General features: G+C 44.4%; 1 protein-coding gene across 11 annotated transcripts in view; it reads left to right on the top strand.

The window, feature by feature from the left end:
- IPO13 (importin 13) overlaps positions 1–16345 on the top strand; it is a 66405-nt gene that overhangs the window by 41457 nt on the left and 8603 nt on the right. For 9 of the 11 annotated variants that reach the window (XM_084852760.1, XM_084852759.1, XM_084852753.1 and 6 more), the window contains 11 exons: positions 795–821; positions 1280–1414; positions 1867–2010; positions 2658–2738; positions 5879–6016; positions 6418–6514; positions 8007–8059; positions 13451–13517; positions 13782–13840; positions 14211–14300; positions 14671–14852. In XM_084852760.1, coding sequence (XP_084708886.1) covers positions 795–821; positions 1280–1414; positions 1867–2010; positions 2658–2738; positions 5879–6016; positions 6418–6514; positions 8007–8059; positions 13451–13517; positions 13782–13840; positions 14211–14300; positions 14671–14852 — 1073 coding nt within the window. The remainder of the gene's footprint in view (positions 1–794; positions 822–1279; positions 1415–1866; positions 2011–2657; positions 2739–5878; positions 6017–6417; positions 6515–8006; positions 8060–13450; positions 13518–13781; positions 13841–14210; positions 14301–14670; positions 14853–16345) is intronic. The other 2 variants (XM_084852761.1, XM_084852757.1) reach the window with 1 other exon arrangement.

Raw genomic sequence — 16345 nt, 5'->3', positions numbered from 1 at the left:
ATGCATAGTGTATGTGTGTGCACATGGATGGGAGAATGTATGTATGTTTAATGAATGTGGGGAGTGGGGTGCGCTTTGGCCTTGCTCACCATAGGGTGTGAACTGCTTTGTCAAGAGCTTATATTGGGAGGTATAGAAATGTAATAAATAAAATCCCCCGCCACCATTTTCCCCAAGGAAATTGTAAGTATTGACTCTAGTTTTGAGCTGTATGTGCAGGAGGCAAGGGGGGGAGGGGTGTATGTGTCAGTTTCAATAGGTAAACATTCATCGTACTTTGTTCAGGCCTACAAGTTTCTGAAGGCAAGAATCAATAAGAATAACTTGAATCTACCCCATCAGGGTATTTGCTTACTTATTTTGGCAGTTGGGGAAGTGGAGGGCTTTAAGCTATTCCTGCAGTGGGAATTTGGTCAAGATGGGGCTCAGCTCTCTGCTTGCCTGAATGCTACCTGTGGTACCCTCACATTTCCGGCTGAAAAAGGGAAATTATACTTGTAGGGTGTGTGGAGGCACAGACTCTTGTTGGTGGCATGAACAAAATATATGTAACCAGCTGCCTACAATAAATCCCTTATGGCTCTTTCTCTATTGCAAATCATCTGCAGGAGGAGCCAGTTCTTCACGTGCTAATCCATTACTCCCTGAAACTACTGGGAGGCAAACATGGGGTCCCAAGTGTTCTGGACCCATGTTTGCCTCCCAGATTTGTCAGCTGATGATGTGGTTAGAACATTGTTGTAAGTAATCTCTGCTGTAAGGAGATTCACTTTCACGTATGTTTCCCTCTGTAGGATGTGCTAATGAAGCAGATTCACAAGGTAAGACACTTGTTCTCCTCTCTGTGGTACAGAAGGTCAAAGAGTATACAGAGGACATAGTTACCTATCAAGCTATTATTTCAGCAAAACTGAGCATTGCAGCCAGTGAGAGAAGCATTAGAGAGATTGATGAAATGTGGTGTTCAGTTCCCAAAGAGAGAGCTTAGATAGGGACAGCCATTATGATTTTTTTCCCATTTCATAAAGTAGCCTGAAAGAGCCTTACTTGTGTTTACCTGTGTCTCAGGACTCTGACACTGAGTATTCTGGTGCTGAGTCCTTGCATTAAAAACAGGTTTCTGGGCTGAGTCTGCACAAAGCACAGTTTGGATTTAAGCCTTGGAGCTGACTAAAAACATGGAGAGAGGGTGAACTACAATTGAAATGTAGTATAGCATAGCTTTCTGAGGATAGCAGGTGAATTTGAGAATCTTGTTCATCTTGTTCTCTTCCCCCAGACAAGTCAGTGCATGTGGCTGATGCAAGCTCTGGGTTTTTTGCTGTCTGCCCTTCAAGTGGAGGAGATCTTGAAGAACCTGCACTCACTCATTACTCCTTACATCCAGCAACTGGAGAAGTTGGCTGATGAAACGGTGAGCTACATCACTTGCCTGTTGATGGCTGGCTATGTTCACTTAAGGAAGGAGGCCTGCTGTGTGCAAGATGCTGCCATCTTTGTTACAAGCAATGCCTAGTTCTTACCATGTCTACTTGGCTTTGCAGGCCTTCCATTCCTTCCCTTTTTTCTTCTGATTCTCCCTTTGCCCTTCAGTTTCTACTCTTCCCACCCCCAACACACACGCACATGCGCGCGCGCGCGCACACACACACACACACACACACACGCACACACACACTTCAATTCCCCAATTCTATTGGGACTAAGAACTGAGTGAGTGAGAGTCTGGTGGGGATGAAATATCAGGCATCACAGTATGCTTTCTAGTTCTTCTGTCCATTCTTGCTGCCATCCTGGAGGCATCTTATACTAATGGCCCATATCTTGGGTCCAGTGTGAAAACTACATTGATGCCTTGCCTTGCAGCCGAACCCCTCCAACAAGCTGGCCATCATCCATATCCTGGGTCTGCTCTCCAACCTCTTCACTACATTGGACATCAGCCACCATGATGATGATCATGAGACCACAGAGGTCAAGAAGCTGCCAGTGCCTCAGGGACCCAATCCGGTGGGTGTTGCTGTGTATCTGGATAGGTTAGGTGGCCTCTTGTCTCCCCTGCCATGTAACTACAGGCGGCAGCTCCTAACTCTTTATAAGGGAGGTATAATAGAATGCTATCAAGAGTGGTGAAAAATGGCTGGTACACAATATGGCACTATGTTTTTGTTCCCTTCAGTGTCTGAATGACCCTCTTTAAATCAGCCACCCCAGAGCACGAGTAACAGACACGACTGCTGAATGATCAGAAGAGTGCCCAGAACAACTCTTCAGAGAGAGGTGTAACCTTCCCTTGCATTGGCCTTGAAAAGCAAGGAGAGCAGCTGCACATCTAGCAATGTGACTCTTTTGCAGGCCACTGTGGCATAAAGACTGTAGGACAGGTGGGCAACTTGTGGCCCTCCAGATATTTTGGCCTACACTCCCATCATCCCCCATCATTGGCTATGCTTGTTAGGGCTGATGAGAATTGTAGGCCAAGACATCTGTGGGGCCCCAAATTGTCTATCAGTGATGTAGGACAATTTCTGGTCTCTAGGGATGGCTCTAATTCCCCCTCTATTCCTGGGTTTGAATGGTTATGAATGCCTTCCACCAACCAGAAGTGGGGTAGACTATTTCCCAAATGATCTCCTGTGCTTCTTCTACTCCTGTAGGTAGTGGTGGTGTTGCAGCAAGTCTTCCAGCTTATCCAGAAAGTGCTCAGCAAGTGGTTGAATGATGCCCAGGTTGTGGAGGTAATGTTTCTTTCCGGTTAAAAAACAACAGCCAGGTTAAAAAAACAACAACATGGGCCCCAGTCAGGCCATTTTGCCCAGGTGGCTTTAATGGCTGACAAGCTGGACTTGCTGCTCTGATTCTTGGCCTTAAGGTACCTGCCAAGAAGGCATTCTGTTTAAAAACGCATTCCTAAAGAAAGATCCACCTCTATGCAAGAGGAAGAAATCCATAGCCTTGCTGGTACTGCTAACACCTCTGGATATGGGCTGGTATCTGATGGGTTGCTGGGCTCCACCCACCCCAGACCATGCTAGTGTGTACCCTAGCATTGGATCTGGTCTAGCTCCTCTTAACTGGATGGGAACTGCGAAGCTCCACAGGACCATGCTCCCTTTCTGGGATAACCTATAGGACTTGTGTGCTGAGCCCAGCAGACAGAACTGAAGAGCGATGCCTCAGGTAAGCTATCCAGAGTTGTCATCTATACAGCAATGATGCTGTTTGGATTGTATGTGACATTTGTGGATGAGAAGTTGGCAATATGGCATCTTGTTTTACAGCAAGAAGTTGGCAAAGTGGCATCTTGCTTCACAGCAAGTTAAGCTGCACATTTCTGCTATCCTATGAACAACTTTCACAAGTTTGCTATGAGCAGAATCAATTATGGAAAGATTTTCAAAATACTTTAAGATCAATCTGATTTGATTTTGATCAGCAAAAACTCCATTTAGCAGAAGAGGTAACCATTTTTATTATAGGCCTACACATCTTAATTTAAATCTATGCAGTTATTGTAGGCATTTTTATATAGTTAAAATCTTCCCCATGATAAATCAGTGGTACTATTTTAAACACTTCCAAGCTGTTCTATGCAGCAGGGGAGGAGAGAGAAGGCAAGCAGACTACCTGCCTGAAAAGGAAATAGGTATGCTACTGTGCATGTGCATATAGAGAGGAAGGAAACAGATGTACAAGCCCAGCCATCCTGCAGTTACATTTCCCACCAGTAAGCTTCACCGTGCTCTTTAGAGACAGCCAAGCTGCAGTCAATCTCTTCTCCACTGACCCAAAGAAGCTGCCATCAGAATTTCTTTTCCGCTCCCCCTCTGCCTTTTTTTCCACTTGTAAGTTTCTGCCTGCTAACATTTTTGGGAAGGGATACTGAAATAAAGATGTAAGATCCTTTGTGATTCAGTTGGGGTCTAAGCCACTGGGTGGAGGGTAGTCAAGTAAAAGGGGGAGCTGAACTTGATCCATGTACACTTTATGTGAGAGTTGAGCAGGGTGCCCAGCCTCTAAGCAGCAATAAATGTCATAGTAAATTCTGTCCATAGGAAATACTAGCTTCAAAGATACTTCTAAACACTGCAAAATATAAGCTTCTTTTTAAAAAAATTCTAGCTGAGTGCTTTAGCTATGTTCCAAACGGGTGGGTGATGTGTCTTTGATACTTGTTCCAGAAGGTCAAGATTTAGAATTTGTGCCTGGAAAGCAGGGAAAGTGCCCATATCTTTTGTTCTAGAGGTATCACTTTTCAGTATCATGCTAGCTTAAGCACTCTGTCTTTACTGCAGATAGTGCAGTAATAGAGAGGGACGGGGCTCTGGAATACTGGTGGGCAGTAAACAGGCAGGGAAGTTGGGCCTGAGGCCTATGGGGGAGGAAAAGAGAAGGTGCAACATGTGAGTGTCTTTTCCTAACCACTAGAAACCCTTTACATGCATCATTCTAGTTTGAATTTTCAATGTGCTGTCTCGGTTTTCTTTAGCTTTATCTCTCATCTTAGAGCTAGAGTTTTTTAATTAATAGCTGTGATCTGTCGGAATCTGAAAGACATGCTAGATACTATGCTAGAAGCTAAATTTTCATATTTGAGCCATGATTGTAGCTCTACGTTGAATTAGTTTCCTCATTCTTGAGGTATCAAAAACTTTATGCAGAAGGGATTAAGGAACAGCTAATGTTTGTGTGTGTAGAAGCTTCATTTTCAGATTATAGGGTATAGGCAGGTTTGGGAAGAATCCACAGTTGGATAGTAGAATCAGAGGTCAGCACTGAGAGAAGTAGGTATGTCTATCTGGGATGTTAATGAAAGGGATGTGTGTATCTCACTTGTCAGTTGATCCCCCACATTTTGTTCAGTTTGTTACTGTATCAAGGTAAGGGCTATAGATTCTCTTTGACACAGTCAAATTTCTGTCCCGAGAGTTCCTATTGGGCTGAGGATAAAGGAGTAATGGAATGTTTGGGTGGAGGGAGAAAGAGCAGAAGGATCGGCCACAGGGCAGTTCAAGGTTCAACAGAGAGGCACATTAAGTTCTGACTTAGTGGGCTAGTAAAAAGTTAGAATGAAAAGCAAATGCTTTCTTCATTTGCATGGGGAAATATTGTAATGATTATCTACTATTTTCAATCTTGTCCTGACAATGGATTCTGAAACATTTCCCTAATAAAATGACTGCTTTATTCTTTCCACAATTTGAGTGAAGCTCTTCATATTTCTCAGGAATGTTAATCAGATGGGAGCTTGCAAATTCAGAGCAAAAATCTGGGCTCTGAGTAGGTATGAGGATGAATGTTGGGCAAATAGCAAGGGCATGACTCAAAAGGCTCAGAGGTTGGGATATGTAAGCTGCTTGTCCCATAGAGATGGATGTATGCAAGCAGCTGCCTGGGAGAGACCAGCCTGATGTGTAAAGATGTTGGGGTCAGGGACCTGATCCTTAACCATGTATCAGCTGTTTATACCTGGTTTGTGGAGTAGCAAGCTTCCCTATAACCTTAGGTACTATCACAACTCCTGTTTGAAATACAGGGTTGTCTCATTTGAGCTCTGTTCGTGAAAAGAAAATAATGTTCCAAAGCAGTGAGGGTAATGGGATAGCTAATCACTGGATTTGGGTCCCTAATATCAGCTTATGCAAGCCACTGTGCTCTTGGGTCCAGAGTGTGGGGGACCTTGGGCCAGTCTCTCTCTCTCTCATTCTAACCTACCTCACATAATAGAAGAGGGAGAGCCACCTATGCTACCTCAAACTCATTTGAGGAAGGGCGGGATGCAAGATTAATAAAGAGGTCTTTAGATAAATAGATCTTTAGCTGAAGGACAGGTTATTTAGCCACTCTTCCCTTGACGCAGCCCCTCCTGTCCCCACAGTCAGTCTGCTCCATTTTTGAGAAGTCTGTGAAGACCCTCCTGGATGACTTTGCACCCATGGTGCCTCAACTGTGTGAGATGCTGGGTCAGATGTATAGCACCATTCCTCAGGCATCTGCCATTGATCTCACCCGGCAGGTAAGCACAAGAATTCCTGGCAGATGCTAATTTCGGGATGTAAGTTGATTGTTGAGCAGTTCTTGCCCACCTATTACCCTTTGCTTGCCTCTTCTTCCAGCATAGATATTGCTCAAAAGGTTATCTCTTTTCCCACTTCAGTCTCCATGCAGACAGATTGTGTATGTGCATGTGGACACACAACTGAGAAACGTTGCAGTGTCACTGAAGTACCTGGTCTCTGTCTCCTCTGCTGTGTTAGCAGTAAAGGTCTTACTGATGTTAGTGGGCAGTGATAGCTAGTTAGCCTGAGCACCAGTGACTTTCCCAGTGCGGTGGGAGATAGGGGCTAAGGATGTGGGACAGGATGGGGTATACTGGATTGTTCTGGCTTCAATTACCCTTGTCTCTTATGTCCCCAGCTGGTTCACATCTTTGCCCATGAGCCTGCCCACTTCCCACCCATCAAGGCGCTCTTTCTGCTCGTCACATCAGTTACGCTAACACTCTTTCAGCAAGGTATGTGTGCTTTGGCACCCTCATGTTTGTGGGGCTGCCACATTGGGAACAGCTCTTCCTGGTCTCGGCTGTTTGGATTGGTCTGTAGGGTGTGTGCAGGAAGGCAGAAGCCCCTCCCTCAAATCATGGTAATTTCTGTTGAGCTCCAAAAGCTTTCAGCTTGTACAAATTATGGTAATGGCTAATGAAAAGCTCTTGCTGAGGTGGACTATCTGGCATGCTCCTCCCTATGTATTGGTGGCTGAGTGGGCAGTAGTGCAGTCTTGTCTCCCCTCACCCCCAGCCTTTCAGGGCTGAAACTGTGCCCTTCACCTACCAGACTCCCAGTTTAGAGCCTTGAAGGAAGGTGGAGTGAGTAGTCTCCTTCACTTAATGCTTGACTTTGAGCAGGTTCAGGAATCGCTAGGGAGTGTGTTGCTACATCTTTCAACTTAACCCCTGCCCCTGTGCTTGCTGTGGAGTCATCCATATCCATTAATCTCTTTCTGTGGCCCAAATAAAATATTTGTCCTGCTGGCTCTGCATCCCATCTCCCCTGTTCTCTTGCTCAGATGATTCTTCTTACAGCTCTGTTACATTCCTAACAAGTGTTTGGGCTTGCCTTGGCTTCCATGGAACTGCCATATTGACATCATGTTAGCCCCAGTTGCGGGGACAAGCTTGAAGTCTGTGTACAGCTTCAGTCAAATCAATAAGCCATAACATGGGTAGTAGGGTGTTTGCTCCCATCTCTAGGAGCTTGTTTCATATCAGAACTGCTGGGGAGCCACCACTGCTTGTAGTATTGCCCTGTCACTGCTTGGCTGTGTCAGGCATACCTATAATATCAACACATAGGAAGAAGATTTTCACAGTGCTTGGTACGATCACTGCCGAAGAGAAGTGTGGTTACCAGCAACCATGCTGGCCTTCCCTTACAGTAGATGTCTCAGAGTTGTGTTCTTCCCAGCCAGGCAGGCATCTGGACTTGGGTGAAAGGAAAGTATTGTGTTTGGACTGCACATCGGGAGCTCTCATGGGTTTCCAAGACTTTGTGCCCAGTCCACATCAATACTGGATTTGTCTTTTGACTCCGAAGTTGCCTTTCGGGACTAAGCATTTTATGATAACATCTCCAGTGCAAATATGCTAGCTCTCCACATGAAGCTGGTGTCCAGTTAGCTCCTGCTTCTCCTCTCCTTCCCTGCTAGGGTGCAATGAGCTCCCCCTTCCTATCCTTGGTGCTTGGCAGGGGACTCTGGGCAACAGGCCTATTCCTTTGCACTTTCTTTCTGTTCTTGGGTTTCCAAGCTCCATGATTTTTGTATGTTTTGTTTCTTTAACTTGCTTCAAGCTGCTCATGTGCCTGCCCTCTTCAACCCTACCCCTTGCACCCCTCCTTCCCTTACTCCTGTTTTCACTTGTAAATTCTTTCTGTATCACATAACTATATGATGTTGAGTTGCTGTTTGTATGATTTTTCTCTTCAGTTACATCTTTATTATATTTTTAGGGCCCAGGGATCATCCTGATATTGTTGATTCATTTATGCAACTCCTGGCACAGGTGTGTTTTAGTTTCTTATTCATTCACTTTCTGTTCTCTCTCTTTCTCTTTTTTAATTCAATTTAAACCTATTTTTAGCTTTCTGTTGACAACGTTTTTTCCTTTTAGTTGAATATCGAGTTTCTCCATCTGTTTCCGTGGAAGTTGAAAACAAAACATTCTCCTTTTTCATAGGTGTGCGTTTGCCCCTTCCTCTTCCCGAGGGGCACTACCTAGTAATGCAACAAGGCTTGTAGGTTGGGTTTGTCTTCAGGTCATGTGCTGTGACCTGCTACAGAAGGGGATTGCTGCAAAATAACAAATGTGTTACAAGAGCTATAGCAGTAGCATTCTAGTGCACTTGTGTGTGTGCAGTGATTCTGACCTCTTGACAAATTGTTGTATTGGAAAGATGTTATATTGAATAACTTGATGGGCTCCATCTACAGACCTGGGGGTTGGGCAGCTGATTTAATGGGAATAAAGCAAGGCAGGGATAGCACATGAGCCTTGACTTGTCTACCCGCTTGATTTCAAAATCCTTCTGCGCTCCATCCCTCAGTACTCCTGCCAAGGCTTCATAGGTCTGGTTTCTTTCAGGTTGAGAATTTTTCATGCAGCCATGTCTCTAATGCTGTAAATGACATCATGGGAAGGGCAGTGATGGTAGAATACAAACTGCATAAGGGGCTGAGGGCTGTTCATCTTTGGAGTAAGTGAAGGATGCACCCTGACTGAATTTGGATGAGCCATTCCTAGACTGGAAACAAGCTGCAGTGCTAGGAAATGATGGAGCAGAGAGGGGTGAGATCTTTGGTACCACCCAGCTTTCATGACTACAGCAAGATTGTTGGCTCTGGCTTATTGTCCCCTAATGAGGTTTCTGTATACTGTGTGAGAAGTGCCTGAGCACTTAGCTCCCCCTTGTGGCAGTTGTATAGCTTGCAGATCTGGCAAGTAATAATACTAGTACATCTCACGTGTCTCTTCTGTAAAACAGAAATGAGCTTTTAGAAAATTTTGAAATTTGATGACAGAATTTTAAACCTCAAAATTGAAATATCACTCTTCTAAATGCTGGCTCTCATTTTGTCATCTAGTTAAGGGGATGTCGGCTATCGATTTACAGTGAAATATAAATATTGAAATCAATAGAGACATAGCCCTATGGTAGTTCTATATTTTCAGGAGAGGACTGGAAGAATCTCATCATCCTGGGAAGGGGATCAGGGCATAGCTCTAGGAGACTAGAGAAAAATGGAATATTGTGAGTGGGAAGAGCTTTGGAATGAGGGGAAAAAATGCAGTCAGAGTGGAAGCTGTGAAGCCAACAGAGGAGGAGCCAACAGAGGCCTACTTGGCCACTCCCACTCCACCAGCTGAGGGCCTCACAGCATCTCAGACTCTCTGCAGCTAGAGACGGAGCAAATCGGGACCCCTAAACCTCTGGCTGCCTACATGCAGCCTGGGGTCCTGCCACAAATCAAGAAGCTCCCTAGAATCCAGAATGAGAGATAAAGCCTAAGCTCAAGCCTACATTGTTTCTGAAAAAGACTGAATACTGTATCTAGGACAGTGATGGTTATTTTAACAAAGCCCAGACTGGACCTTAGAGGGGTGGTGTTTCAGTGGACTCAGAGCAATGCTGTTAATGCCTCCCTATGTTGTTTCTGTCGGGGGTGTGTGTGTGTGTGTGTGTCCCTCCCTCCCCACTCCCTCCCCCATTCTCATTTTTCCCTTCATGGTTGAATAAGTGTTGTTCCTTTAGCCCTGTATAGTTTGTGAGAAGCTCAGATTATGAACTGTCTGGCTTTGGCTGATTTGGCAACTCTGAGGCTGCATACGATTGCCCATTGGTTTCTTTCACCCCTTGTTTAGGAGATGTGAAAGCGAGTGGCCTGAAGACACACTGCACTCTCTGGTCCACTGGCACCCCCATATTCTTCTATTTCAGCTATCAATCTAGGCCCCATTGCACTATTCCACCCCTTCCAACAGAGTTGGGGGAGAAAAAAGAATCACACAGAAGTCATACTGGTGTTAATAAAAAATATTCAGTGGATAGCCATATATTCAGAGAATATTTGTCAACAGACTTGCAGAGAATTTTTGGAAGCAAATGTGCTTCAGCTCTGAAACTTGCATTGTGACCATGCTTCTTAAAATCCTAATTTTCAATCCCTACTGACAGCTTTTAAGCACCCCTGTCTACTAGTCAATGTTCAAGTCTGACTGGCAGCCATGTAAATGGTGACTGCATGTACATTTTTTTCCAGATTATCTCCCATGACCTGGTTTCACATAGGAGATACTGGTCTCTTCCAGTAGGGACAACTTAAGCTTCTTCCTCAACAGAGTAGTGCCTCCTGGTGTCCCAAAGGTCCTTGTGTCCCACTCACCAAGCCTAGTTAGTACCATTTCAGTGAAATCTTACTCTGTGCCTCTTCCAAGAGAGAGAACTGATTTCAGAAGAACCTACCAGCTGTCTTCTTGCTGGCCAACCCAACTTGCAATTTTACATTGCCTGTGAAACTTCATTTTAGAGCTCGGCACATGGCTTTGTGGGGTCTCAAAACAACCTGCAGGACAGGAGCTTCCTTCTGAACAAATGTGTTGGGCCCCACCTTTCTTCACTGAGATAGCAGTTCTTTCCAAAATGGTTGTAATAAAGAAGCAGACTGACATGCCTGTGACTCCCTGTGTAGCCATTAGGCCTTTTGCTCACTCCCCGGTAGAAAACTAAGTAGCTATTAAATACTCCATCTTCCGGTCTGGCAGACCTACAAGGCACCTTACAATAACAAGATACAATAAAATTAATTTTAAAACAGCCTTTAAAACTTTAAAAGCTTTATCACAACAGTCAGGACCTAAAACCTTTATCTTCCAAATACCTTGCTTAACAGGATATGGACCATGCATCCAAATGCAGTAATGGAGTTTGGCAGACTCCTAAAGAGGGATTCCAAAGGATGGGTGCCAACACTGAGAGAGCCCTGCTCCTTCTGACCACCAGCCTACTTTTTAATGTCTGTGTCATTTGGAGCAGGAACTCAACTGATGTTCTAAGCAAATGAGGAAGAATGTATTAATTTGGGAGAAGATGCTCCTTGAGGTAGTGTGGTCCCAAACTATTCATCCTTCTGGATTCTTTATGAGACAAAGAGGACTGGGCTGGAGTTAAAAAGGCATCTCCTGGAGTTTGACAGCTCCCCACATTTGCAGGCATGTGATGAGCAGAGACCTATTGAATCTCACCTGGGCCGTTCTCTTTTGGAGTTGGATAGCCTCAGCTGGCAAAAGACTCTAGAAGACCTGTGTTAACATCTGCTGTTTGCTTACACTGCACACCTGGTGTCCCCTCTCCAGTCCCATGCTCTCTAAGCAGCTGAGTTAAAAGGGCTTGGTTATATTGGTATGAGAGGGATCTTTTATCCCAGGGCAATGTCCTCCCCTAACATTTGGAGAGTAGTAGGAAGATTCTTCACAGCATCAGCAGTATCTGGTATGTGTCTATGTAGAAGCCAGCATACAGAGATTAGGATACCAGGCCTAGCAGAAGAACCAGTTTGCTAGAATGAGATCATTAGACATGCAACAAAGTTGACCTCCCAATCAAGCGGACTGGTATAATGTGGAGCATAGAGAGAAATATTTATACTATCACCTATGTTAGGCCTAAATCAGAAAACTGTGTCACCAGGCTTAAATATTTCTGACACTTCTGTTTTCCTGAAATTGGGTTTGTTTTGTTAGTGCTTAGAGAAAACTGGGGAACAATGAGATAAGTAAAGGAATTACATTTTATTGGACCAACTCTAATTGCTTAAAATGTCAAACTGTTGATCCATTAAGGATTTCTTTCTCATATGTGCTTACAGGTCTTAATTTTGGTGCACTGCTTTGAGTTGAAGGCAATTCTTAAAAGACCCAAAGGGTTAATTTTAAATTATGAGCATATTGTGAGCTAGGACTGAGTTTCCTTAAAAAGGGAGAGAGAAAAGCCAATTTGTAGTATATCTTTATAAGCATTCATAGTAGTTAATTCTGCATGGTTCATGTTGCACTGCTCTAAATATGGGCAAATGCTTCTATAACAGATTATGAAGAAGTGCAGGGTCAGACATTTGATATAATACTCTACTTTGCCTTGCTACCTTTTTCTGTGCTGTATGGCACAAAAGGCAATTATATGCCAGGCATACCTATTTTCCGTTTACATTTGCTGTAAGACTTAGACTTGGAGAGTGATAAACAAGCAAAATCTTTTCTTGTAAGGCAGTGGAAAAAAATGCATTAAAAAAATTGGAGAGTGTGTGAAATATTCAGTGGCAGTTTTAAGCATAGCCTTTGCAACATAGAGCTGTTGTGAACCCTGCAAATTAGTACCATGCGAGTTTGGGGCAGAAGTAAGCAGTAGTATAGACAAGCTTGAAGTTCAGTCCAGTTGTTGTGCATTTTTACTATTGCCACATGGAAAGGGGCATAATTCTTTGTTTCTTCTGTCTCTGTCTTTGGGTGTGAAAGCAATGAACAATGAGGGCAGGAAAATTGGGAACTGGGAAGGCAAAATTATTGAAACCAATCATTACACCTGTGACTATTATCATGAGAGTCAGGTTGCAGGTACAGCAGGCAAGAGTTCTGCTTTCTCTGGAGATGGTGCTATAGTGAAAAAAAACACACTTCACATAGTTCAGTGGAGGGTAGAGGTTGGTTATAGGCTAAGGCAGCCTTCCTCAATCTGGTACCCTCCAGATGTTTTGGACTACAATTCCCAGGATTCCTGACCATTGGCCATGCTATCTGGGGCTGATGGGTGTTGAAGTCCAAAATATCTGGAGGGCTCCAGGTTGGGGAAAGCTGGGCTAAGACATTGTGTTTGGGAATGTCTATCCTGTCTTAGGAGTGGGAGCAGCGTGCGGGGGTGTTGTCCATGGTGCTGAAATGACTAGGCTTGTAAAGTTCTTGCCTGTACTTGCTGTCTATGGTGCTGAAGTATATTGCAAGGTACAATATATAATCTCACAAGTAAAACCAGGCATCAAGTGACTGTCTTAATAAGGATTCTACAACTACATTGTTCCTTTTTCCTGGTGGTCCAGAATGAAATTCCCCCACCTGAATATAACTTCATTTGTAGAAAAGTAGGAGGCTGTTTCCTAGGTAATATTTCAATGACATGCCTCTTCAGAGTCTTCTAATTACCTAGGGTCCTATATGGCCTTGACTCCAGAAGTGCCCAGCTTATATCTTTTCCCGTTCTCCCATATCTGGCTTACTGTGCACCATGGCTGATGGCCAGGTAAGTGCACATGAAGGCCTTGGCCAGGGGGCTGCTGTGTGGCACTTGCTTGCCCCTGGCTTGCCAGAGCTGTGTTTACTCTCTGTGTATCTGTGTGTACCTTGCAGGCGCTCAAACGGAAACCTGACTTGTTCCTGTGTAGCAGCCTGGATGTCAAAGCAGTGTTCCACTGTGGTGAGTAGGCAGGCCCCATAAAACTTAGCTTCCTTGCAGTGACTGGGGAAGGTGCTTTAGTTACGCTCCTTACAGATTCAGAGGATTACAAGAAATGCAGCAAAGGCCTGTGTTCTTGTTATGAAAACATTCCCCAAATCAAACAGGCGAAAGCCTCATGCACTGTCCCCATGCTTGGAGAAAGGAAGGCCACTTTTCTTCCCTGCCCATGTGGAAAGCTATGAGTTGTGCTAGCTGAGTTCTCACCTTTTGCTTTCCGTCTAGGTGTGATCTCCTTGAAGTTCCCTGAAGCACCAACTGTCAAAGCTGCTTGTAGCTTTTTTGTGAGTATTTTGCCTTTGGTAGATTTATGATGGGCTGATGGTACAGACAGAGCTGTGTGTGGGCCTAGTGGCTTGGAGAGGGTGAAGACCACCTACAACTGCTGAGAGAAACCCTCACCCAAACTCCAGGAGGGTGCTTCTCTTTTATAAATTGCCACTTGGGGGCATCTCTCTTCTTTGCAATGGATTCATGTGTACTTTGGTAGAATAGGAGGACATATTCTCGCATCTGTATATACCTCTGCTCTATTTGGTTGGATCATGTATACGAGAAAGGGGCAGTCTCCCACTTGGGAATGGATTTTTTTATTTTGTCAAGTAACAGCAAGACAGTTTGCAGCACCTCCTTCTCACCAATTGTTTCTTGCAGACTGAATTGTTGCCACGCTGTGGGGAGATTCCACCTGTGGGACAAGTGGTACATGAGAATGGCAAAATGCTGCTGCAGGCTGTGCTTGAGGTAAGGAGTGGGGCCTTTCAGGCTAGATTTGGGAACAATGAGAGGGGATTATTGGAGCATGCATTGCTCACAGATATGCTGCACTTATCCCAATGTGTATTATTTATTCAGCTTTCTTGTTACCAGAAAATATCTCTGGCTGACTTGCAACCTGTTCCTGTCCATGTTTACTTGGAAGTAAATTCTAGTGGGGCTTACTTCCAAGTAAGTATGAATATGATTGCCTGTTAGCCACTTTCTTAAATACACTGAAGCCTGTAACCAGGCCCTTGGTGCTGTCTGCTGGAGCTTTCCTAGGTCTGCAGTGTAAAGCTCCCTCCTGCTGTGCAGACTCCTGAAAGGGTTAATTGGATTTGTTCCATCCCTGCAGGGTGTAGGTGGCCAAGCCTCACGCAATTTGATGGATCACTTTGCTGAAATCCTCTTTGCTCTCAACAAGCATTGCTTCACTTACTTGAGCATCTGGATCAAGGAAGTGATGCAGCAGGATGGTTTTCCATCAGCCCGTGTCAGTCCTGAGGAGAAGGAAATCTTCAGCCAGCAAATTCTTAGGTGTGTTCCCTCTTTATGCCTTTTCTGAGAGACAGAATTGGGGAAGAAGTGCATGTGTGTGTGGTGGTGGTGGGGCTTCCCCAGTTCTTGAATGGACCTCTGTCCCCCAAAATTGATGGGAGTGAGCCTTACTCTCTAGGCCCTAGAAATTTCTACGTCAGGTATTCTATGTAGTGAGTTCTTCAGGTTCTCAACAGTCCTGCCCCAGATCCCCCTGTAGTAAATAAGCCCAGGATCCTTGAAGATTTGATGGGAAATACTAAGGATTCATAGGCTCCAAACAGCCAAGCATCTTAAACCTAATTAATTTAGCTCAGTCTAATACTCCATAAAGGAAACAACACTTACATTTTCTTAACTAAAACAAATTAATATTTTCAAAAAGGCACAAGGTAGATAGATAAAGTAGAGATAAATAGAGAAAGGTTGCACAGAAAACAAACATGAAAATAGTTTTGAAGGTAATATTCAGGGTTTTCATGCTTCTAGTGAGATGAATCATAGAATCATAAAATAGTAGGGTTGGAAGGGCCTACAAGACCATAGAGGCCAACCCCCTGCTCAATGCAGGAATCCAAGTCAGAGCATCCCTGACAGATGGCTGTCCAGCCTCATCTTGAATGCCTCCAGTGTGGGAGACTACCTCCCTAGGTAATTGGTTCCATTGTCATATTGCTCTAACAGTCAGGAAGTTTCTCCTGATGTTCAGCTGGAATCTGGCTTCCTGGAACTTGAGCCCATGATTCTGTGTCCTGCACTCCAGGATGATCAAGAAGAGATCCTGGCCTTCCTCTCTATGACAACCTTTCAAGTACTTGAAGAGCGCTATCATATCTTCCCTCAGTCTTCTCTTCTCAAGCCTAAACATGCCCAGTTCTTTCAGTCTCTCTTCATAGGGCTTTGTTTCCAGTCCCCTCATCATCTTTGTTGCCCTCCTCTGAACCCTCTCCAGTTTGTCTGCATCCTTCTTAAAGTGTGGTGCCCAGAACTGGACACAGTACTCCAGATGAGGCCTAACCAGTGCTGAGTAGAGGGGGACTAGTACTTCCTGGGATTTGGAAGCTATGCTTCTATTAATGAAGCCCAAAATAGCATTGGCCTTTTTTGCAGCCACATCACATGGTTGGCTCGTATTCAGCTTGTGATCGACAACAATTCCAAGATCCTTCTCGCTTGTGGTGTTGTTGAGCCACGTATCCCCCATCTTGTAACTGTGCATTTGGTTTGTTTTTCCGAGGTGCAGAACTTGACATTTATCCCTATTAAATGTCATTCTGTTGTTTTCAGCCCTATCAAGGTCACTTTGAATTTTGTTTCTGTCTTCCAAAGTATTAGCTACCCTGCCCAATTTTGTGTCATCTGCAAATTTGATCAGCATTCCCTGCACCTCCTCCTCCAAGTCATTAATAAACATGTTGAAGAGCACTGGGCCCAGGACTGAGCCCTGCGGTACCCTGCTTGTTACCTCTCCCCAGTTTGAGAAGATCCCATGG

The sequence above is a fragment of the Heloderma suspectum genome, chromosome 4 (assembly GCF_057233095.1).
Source record: "Heloderma suspectum isolate Gila_16-S chromosome 4, 16-S_ref, whole genome shotgun sequence".
In the NCBI taxonomy this organism is placed as follows: Eukaryota; Metazoa; Chordata; class Lepidosauria; order Squamata; family Helodermatidae; genus Heloderma; species Heloderma suspectum.
This window is presented reverse-complemented; position numbering and strand designations above follow the sequence as displayed.